General features: G+C 40.8%; 1 protein-coding gene and 1 non-coding gene across 2 annotated transcripts; both read right to left on the minus strand.

The window, feature by feature from the left end:
• Positions 1 to 216: 216 nt before the first annotated feature.
• On the minus strand, positions 217 to 323 carry LOC116284380 (U6 spliceosomal RNA). The gene has a single exon (XR_004194142.1). It is a non-coding gene; the product is annotated as a U6 spliceosomal RNA (small nuclear RNA).
• A 2,995-nt stretch (positions 324 to 3,318) lies between these two features.
• Positions 3,319 to 4,146, minus strand: GTSF1L (gametocyte specific factor 1 like). The gene has a single exon (XM_072943591.1). It carries the CDS (start codon positions 3,867 to 3,869, stop codon positions 3,405 to 3,407), a length of 465 nt encoding a protein of 154 aa, XP_072799692.1. The 5' UTR covers positions 3,870 to 4,146; the 3' UTR covers positions 3,319 to 3,404.
• Positions 4,147 to 8,709: the final 4,563 nt, after the last annotated feature.

An 8,709-nucleotide genomic window follows, 5' to 3' on the forward strand; every position in this document is an offset into this window, starting at 1 on the left:
AGGTGAGTTAAATCCCTTTACATTTATATAATTATTAGTATATTTGGTTTTATTTCTACCATTAAACTTTGTGTTTTGTCTTTACTATTCTTTTCCTTTTCTTTATTGATTTTACAAAGTTTTCTGTAATCTCTTGGTCTCTTTTCTCTTCTTAGCTGGTTTGTAACATACAAAAATATTTATCTTATTTAGGAGCTATTTAAAAATACTTCATAAAAAAATATGGGATGCTTCACAAATATACGTATCATCCTTGCACAGGGACCATGCTAATCTTCTCTGTATGGTCTCAATTTTAGTACATGTGCTGATGAAGCGAGCACTAGAAAATTTTTATGTATATCTGTTATTCAGTGTTTCTACCTTTCTGAACAATGCCCTTCCTCCCCTAGCCTGTTTTTTATCTAGAAGCTTTATCATTTTATTTTTTAAGCTTTATCACTTTAAATGCAACATTGATGATGATTTTCTCAGTTGATTAAATTTGTTTATTTATTTTATACAGTTACTTGCTCATCATTGTTTCCCTTACACATTACATTTTCTTTTTGCCGACTACCACCACCATTACTACTAGTAGTGGTTAATATTAACTGAAGGCTTCCTTTATGCTAGACAGTGTCCTGATAATCCTACATGTTTTGAATCCATGATCCCCCACACCATCCTGTGAGCTTCTCACCCCTCCTCTGTGGGTGAGGAAACAGTTGCAGAGAGGTCAGGCAGCTGCCCGAGGTCAGCAGGAGGTGGCTGAGAGGCCATCCTTGAGTCTATCCTGTGTTTAGATTTTGTATTCTGAAATCATTTCAGATTTACAGAGAACTTGCAAAAATGGTACAAAGATTTCCCCTGTACCCTCCACCCCCAACTTTCCCTAATGTTAACATCTTACAAGACTATGGTGCACTTAGCAAAACTAAGAAATTCCCATCAGTATGGTACTACTGACTAAATTACAGGCTTTATTGTATTTCACCGGTTCTTCCACTAATATCTTCTGTTCCAGAATCCAACACAGTATATACTACATTGCACTTGCTATATATGTATTTTTTGTTTGTTTACTAGCTCTGTACTTTTATATAAATTTCAAATCTTCCATGATATATATATTTTAAATATATATTACATATAAATATATATTTATATATTTATAACTATTTTTATTAAAATATAACATATATTTATCCATAATATATAATATAATATATATTTATAATATGTTATAAAATATATTAAAATAAAATTAAGAAATTTTTATTATGGAAGATTTCAAATTTATATAAAATACATTTAAAAATTATTTTTAAAAAATATAGTATATAATTTATATAAATATATAATATTTTATGATCTAATATATATTTACATTAAAATATATAATAAAATATATTAAAGTGTATTTTTAAACTTTTTATTATGGAAGATTTCAAATTACATTAAGTATATATTTGAAGCTATTTTTATTAAAAATATATATCTAAATTATCTAATTTAGATATACTATATAATATTGTGTGATATAAATATATATTTATATGGAATATATTAAAATATATTATAAAATATATTAAAATACATTTTCAACTTCTTATTATGTAAAATTTCAAATTTATATAAAAGTAGAGAATCGTAAAATAAACAAACTTATATAAAAGTGGAGAGAATAGTAAAATTTATCCTTAACTTAGCTTCAACAATGACTAACTCATGACCAATTTATTTCATTCACACCCCAAACCAAATTACTTTTTTTTCTTGGTCCTGTTGGCCTGTAGTTGGCAGACATGTGCCACACACATCACTTTCTTATTTCACCTGCTTCCTATGTGACAAGTCTCCAGTCCATGCATTTTATTAACCACAGAGCTGCTTTTTACCAAGAAGAAATCTTTTGTTTTTGACTGTAGTGAGTTTGATATTCTTATATATTCTTTTTTTTGAATTTTATTTTATTGAGTTATAGTCAGTTTACAATGTTGTGTCGATTTCCAGTGTACAGCACAATTTTTCAGTCATACATGAACATACATATATTCATTGTCACGTTCTTTTTCACCACGAGCTAACACAAGATCTTGTATATATTTTCCTGTGCTACGCAGTATAAACTTGTTTATCTATTCTATATATACCTGTCAGTATCTACAAATTTCGAACTCCCAGTCTGTCCCTTCCCACTCCCCTCCCCGCTGGCAACCACAAGTTTGTATTCTATGTCTATGAGTCTGTTTCTAGGAAGAAATCTTTATGTAATGCTTTGTAGAAACAGTTGAAGGGATCAAGAGTGGCAAAGTTTGATTACCTAAAAAAAAAACTTAGTTAAAATTTCCTCCTGAAAAATTTTCAAAAGATTTGTTTTTTGCTGTTTTAAAAAGTGTGTATTTTAATTTTTTGACCAGATAATTCATTCATGTGTGTTCACAGATGAAAGTTATTATAGGTAAAAAGTTTCTCTTCCCTGGCCTGAAGTCACCCAGCCGTCTTCCCTGGTGCAGCTGATATTAGAGAAGAGAGCAACATTTTCTATAAGGGATCAGATGGCAAACATTTTAGGTTTGTGGATGGACCCCTGTACTAGTGTATCCTTGAAGAGAAATTCTGTGCAAGTTCAAGCACATCCCTCCACACGTCCTCTGCTACAAATCAACAAAAACAGTGGCATGGACCTGGCTTTGATCAGTTAAACCAGGGCTTGGCAAACTACAGCCCACAGGCCAAATCCAGCCCATCACCAGTTTCTGTAAATAGTTTTGTGGGAACATATGTTCATTGTCTACATAGTGCCTTGTGGCTGCTGTCATGTTACCAAGGCAGAGCTGAATAGTTGTGACAGAGACAGTACGGCTTGAAAAGCCTAAAATATTTACTCTTTGGCCCTTTAGAAAAAAGTTAAACTGGTCTCTGAGTTACACAACATGGCTTAGCCTTTCCACGTCAGTACAGAAAGAGCTTCCTCATTCTTTTCACAGCAGCATACTGTTTCATCACATGGCTGCATCATAATTCCTTTAACCAAATACTCCTAATGGACATTTAGATCATTTCTGACTTTTGCTGCTACAAATAATGTTGCAGTGAATACTCTTCTACTTACCTCATTGTCCACATGTGTGAATATATTAATGGAATATATTAGGAGTGGAATTACTCCCTTATATTGATAATTTTTATAGCTATTGTCAAATTGCCCTCCAGGGAGGTTTACCAACTTATTCTCACCAATGTTATGAAAGTGCCCTTTTTTGTCCCACTTTTGCCAGCAAAGTGGCCTTAAGCCTATCTGTCAGGTGGAGGAAAAAAAGCATCTCAGTGTAGTTTAGTTTGTATGCCTTTTATTCTGGTGAGTTGCGTCTCCTTTTGTGCTTTTAAGGAGACTGCATCTCCTTTATGCTCCTGGTAGTTTACTCTCCTGGTCTGATGATCTTCTGGGAGATGGTCAGGGATGGCGTGTGGTCCTCTCTCTCTGACTCCCCTGTGTCGCTATCACAGACAAGCTTCTGGGGGACAAAAGTCTTAAGGACGAACATGGGATGGCAATTCGTGCTATCGACATTCCAGACATTGGGGTTGGGGAGCCTGGGGGACACCGGAGGGGTGTTTCCGTCCTGCTTTGAACTTGGAAGGCTGACCTTCAGAGGGCTCAAGATGTCCTCTTCCTCCACTGTGCTTCTGTTGACACAGGCAGCCTCGTGCTCCTCCAGCTTTTTGATGGGGACCACATGGCAGGCGTTGTATTTACAGCTGGTCATCTTTTTGGCTTTCTTGGGGTTCTTTCTCCTGCATGATGCCAGGTGGTACTGAAATCTGCTGAGTGGGATTCGGTGGTGAGGGCTGTAAGGGCAAATTTCTAAGGCTTCTGGCTCCATGGGAAATAGTTCTTGAAGCAGAATAGCTCACTGCCGTGGGTCAGAATGAAGTGCCCTTCATGGAAAAACCCTTTGGTAAGAAGGATGGAACAATCCTCTGCACCAGCTCCGGCCCTTGGAACTTACGGGTGAAGCTCTTAACTCATGCTGTCTGTTCTCTGGGACTATGAATGGTGAATCGGAAGAAGGACAAGGTGCTGTTAGGAGCAGCGCACAGAGAACAGATAGTTATCAAATGGCACATGAGACGGAAGACTACACAAAGCAGGTGCAAGGGCCAAAATCCACTGCAGCGCCTCAGGGAGGTAAACAAGATATATGCCAGCCCGCCCGTGACTCAAAGCCACAGGATGTGATGTTGCCGGCCAGTCACAGATGGTCACAGTGGGCAGCGTGAGTCATCAGGAAAAGGCTGCTTGTTGTCCATCACTTTCAAGGGACAGGGCTTCAGGAAAGCTGCCTGCCGTTCAAAGCTGTTGGTGGCATGTCTGTTGTCATTTACCTGTCTTTATACTTACATGTTTAATGTAACTTCTGATATATTTGGGCTTAAATCTACCATCTTATTTTGTGCTTCCCAACCTGCTCTTTGGTTTCTTTATTCTTTTTCTCTCTGCGTCCTTCCCACGGGAGAAAACCCAAAGTCCTGACTCGTTGTGGGGGATAAATGCTTGGCCAGTGCTCACTGGGGGCTTCTCGGGTTCCGGCAGACTCTCACTCTGCACTGGTGGGAGTCCTAGTGCCTCCAACCAAGCTGCCCGCTGTGAGGAATGAGAGGCCCATAGAGCCACGCTCACTGTGCCATCCACTGCATGTCCTGTGCACCAGGACAGCTCCTCATGTACTCTGCTGCAAAGGAGTCCTTTGTAAACGGTAACTCCTACACCCTTCATGTGACAAGGGCTCATTTTCTCCAAGCCTGCCACCCAGTATTGAAGGAATTATGACACTGGCCCTACTGGGAGTTAACAGTTGGCCCAGCCCCTGCTCTCACATGTCCTCAGAGTCCAGCATGGTGTTTGTGAATGATGCTGACAGTGTTTTTTTGTTCCCAGTCCTGTAGCCTCGTTCATGCTCAACCAGTGGTGGCCCAGGCTCCAGTGGTTCACACAGCTGTCAGTCTGCAAACGGAGACGATAATGAAAGCACATCTTCCGTCATTAAAATCCACATAATAAGGAACAGGGCATTAGCTGTTTTAGGTTTCTTTGTGGTCAAGCACCCATTAGTGAGGCAGGCCCACATGCAGTCCATTATGGAGAGAGAGGAGGCTGGGCTCGTTAATGATTCTAATGGATATCTTGAATGGTCCTCCAGCCTGCAGTCTTCTCCCAGCATTTACTTCGAGGCTGGGATCTCGCAGGTCGCTCACCATGGCAACAGGAAGGGAGAGAGGGATGCAGACACACCTGTCTGGGCAGCACATCTCAGGCCTGTGCACGTCTGAGACCAGTAATGCAGGCGAGTTCAGATCTGCTTTCTGCTCCTTCTCTTCCCACACTGATCGTCTTGAGAGAAGCTGCCAACAGCTGGAGATGCAGGCGTGGGGAAGAGGTCGCAGAGTGTGCAGGAACAGTGTTTCCCGAAAATGAACGCTGTGTGTCCTGGCCAGCGAGTCAGCTGTTATTAAGGGGTGGGATGGAGGATCCAGAGTCACTGTGAATCTGAATTCTTCAGGCTCTGATGCCCTTCAGGCCAGCTTCTCTCCCAGTGCCGGCACCCCTTCCCAAGCATCCCTGGAGGACAGTCATACAGTGACCGGGAGCTCCCTACCTCCCCAGAACGTTCCCATGTTAGGTTTCTCATGCTGAGCTGAGCTGAGCTGCCTCCTCATGGCCTTTATCAGTTAGTGTGAACTCTGGTCCCAGAACACCCTCCAGGGTGTAAGGATATCCTCAGCATGCCAAACTCATGCCATGTGGACGTGGCACTGAGGTGGGGGAGCCCCTCCATCTCTGGCTCCTTGCATCTCATTGCATGTCCAGCAGGCAGGTGTGGACAGCCTAAGGAGCCATCTGAGAAGCTCTGGTCCCTGCTTCTCCACGCTGTCCTCCATGGGCAGTCCTTGTCCATCCGTCCTCCTTCACTCCCTCCCTCCCTCCCTCCTTCCTTCTTTTCTCTTTCTCTCTCTCACTTGCTTCCTGCTCCCTCCCTTTTAATGGGCTTCCACAAGTCTAGGTATCTTACCGCTATTTACAAGTAGCTGCATCTTAAATTCATCAGTTCTACGATTTGTATGTTTTATGTCTCATTAATTTTTACCTCTACTTTGAATCATCTCCCTAGGTTTACCTTGTTGCTTATTTTCCAGCTTCTTGAGTTGGATGCTGTGTTGACTTGCAGTTTCCGCGTTGAATAACACACCCTCTGAGATTTGCGACGTGGAGTTCTAGTTGTCATTATGTTTTGAATGGCCTGTAATTGCCATTTTGGTCCCTTCTACAATTTGAGTTATTTAGGAATAAATTTCCAAGTGGTTTAATTTTTTTTCCTGTTTATCCTTTTGTTTTTAATTTCTATTTTTATTGCTTTGTGGTCAGATAATGTGTCCCGAGAAAGACTACTTGTTCGTACCTCGGAGGTCTTCATTGTGCCCTAGAATGGCTTCTGTTTCTGTCATTTCCTTACTGATGCTTGAGTGTAATGTCTTTTCTGTTTGTATTTATCTATGACACGGAACTTACTTTTTCCAAGCTGGCATACCTTGGAACACAAGTCCTGCAAGGAGCTTGGGGGGTACCGGGGCCATCAGCAGGGACCCAGGAGGTCCTGAGGTCGACCCACCGTGTGCCCTGGTGCCACTCAGTGTCTCCTGGGTGCGGCCTCTTCTCCCAACACCTCATACCGCCTGCGGCAGCTAGTGCTCCATGGAACATAGTTCAGAAAATTCTGTTTTAAGGTTTTCTCTTATTTCTTGAGGAACAACTATTTATGAAGGGTCATGGTACAGGCATTCCTCATTTTTGTGGCACTTTGCTTTCTTGCCTTTTTTTTTTTTAAATCAGATTAAAGGTTGGTGGCAACCCTGCATCCAGTGAGTCTGTTGGTGCCACTTTTCCAACAGCATTTGCCTGCTTCATGTCTCTCGGTCACATTTTGGTAATTCTTGCAATATGTCAAACTTTTCATTGTTGTTGTATTGGTTATGGTGGTCTGTGTGATCAGTGGTCTTTGATGTTACTATTGCAGAAAGATTACAACTCTCTGAAGGCTGAGATGATGGTTAATGATTTTTAGCCATAAAGTATTTTAAAATTGAAGTGTGTACATTGCTGTTTTCTTTTTCTTTTTAGTGAAGTGTAGTCAATTTACAATGTTGTGTCCATTTCTGGTGTACTGCATAATATTTCAGTCATACATATACATATATATATTCCTTTTCATTATAGGTTACTATAAGCTATTGAATATAGTTCCTTGTGCTGTACAGTACAAACTTGTTTATCTATTCTATATATAGTATTATTACCTGCAAATCTCAAACTCCCAATTTATCCCTTCCCACCCCCTTCCCCCACTAGTAATCATAAGTTTGTTTTCTACATCTGTGAGTCTGTTTCTGTTTTGTAAATAAGTTCATTTGTGTCTTTTTTTTTTTAGATTCCACATATAAGTGATATCATATGGTATTTTTCTTCCTCTTTCTGGCTTACTTCACTTAGTATGATGATCTCCAGGTCCATCCATGTTGCCACAAATGCCATATTATTCTTTTTTATGGCTGAGTAATATTCCATTATATAAATATGCCACAATTTCTTTATCCAGTCATCTGTCAATGGACATTTAGGTTGTTTCCATGTCCTTGCTGTTGTAAATATGTACATTGTTGTTTTAGATGTAATTGTGTGACTAGTGCACACTTAACAGACTACAGTCTAGTGTAAACCTAACTTTTATATCCACGGGAAACCAGAAGATTCATGTGACATGGGTTATTGTGATATTTGTTTTATTGTGGTGGTCTGGAGCCAATCCTGCCATATCTCCGAGGTCTGCCTGCACTCATTCCTCAGGTAGGACCTCTCCCTTTGGACCTCTGAGCCCATCCACAGGTCCTGAGCTGCTTCTCTCCTCACTTTTACAAAAAGAGGGGAGTGTCCATGTGGGATCTGCAGGATGCTGTGTCAATGTCAATTCAGGTGAGATTTACTGTCCTTTTGATTTGTTATCTTGGAGGCCCCATTGTCTGAGGGACCCATCCGAGGAATGAATGTACATGGCAATGAATTCACTGCTGTGCCCAAAGTTCTCTCTGTTTGCTTTAGCACCCTGAAGTTAGCCAGAGCCCTTTCCACACCTGGCCACAAGAACAACTCAGACCTCATTCCAACATCAGTGCCAGGGGTGTGAAGTAGGGCCATGGCCTGAGTTGCCATGAGCCAGCCTTCCTGCTCTCCCCCAGGGGTAACTTCAACACTGAATGTTAGTCCCCTGTGGCTGCCCTGTGGATTTGCTTCCTTGCCCCCTGCTGCTTGGAGCTCCCCAGTTTCATGGCATCCTACCAGGAATATGACTCTGTCTTCACTTGGGTTCTCCCAGAAGCAGAGCCTGAGACAAGGATTCAGGTGCAAATAGTTTATTCAGAAAGTGCAGGTAAGGATGAGGAAATGAGATACATTTGTATATCCACTCACATACAGATACTAAAAAAGAATGAGACAAAAATCAGGATGGTGTATTTTCTACACTTTCTAAAATTTCCACTGAGCATATTTTCCATAACAACAACAACAAAAAAAGCAAAAATCATACTTAGGAAAACATTTATGGGAATGAGTAAAGACTTACGAAGGTTAAGGTGTGAATGATCAAGCCAGCTACCTTGTGGGCATCTGAA

This window comes from Vicugna pacos, chromosome 19, assembly GCF_048564905.1.
Source record: "Vicugna pacos chromosome 19, VicPac4, whole genome shotgun sequence".
NCBI lineage: Eukaryota > Metazoa > Chordata > Mammalia > Artiodactyla > Camelidae > Vicugna > Vicugna pacos.

Excerpts from the sequence above, each read along its gene's own strand:
- GTSF1L (XM_072943591.1), bottom strand. The coding sequence starts at position 3,869 with ATGGAGCCAGAAGCCTTAGAAATTTGCCCTTACAGCCCTCACCACCGA.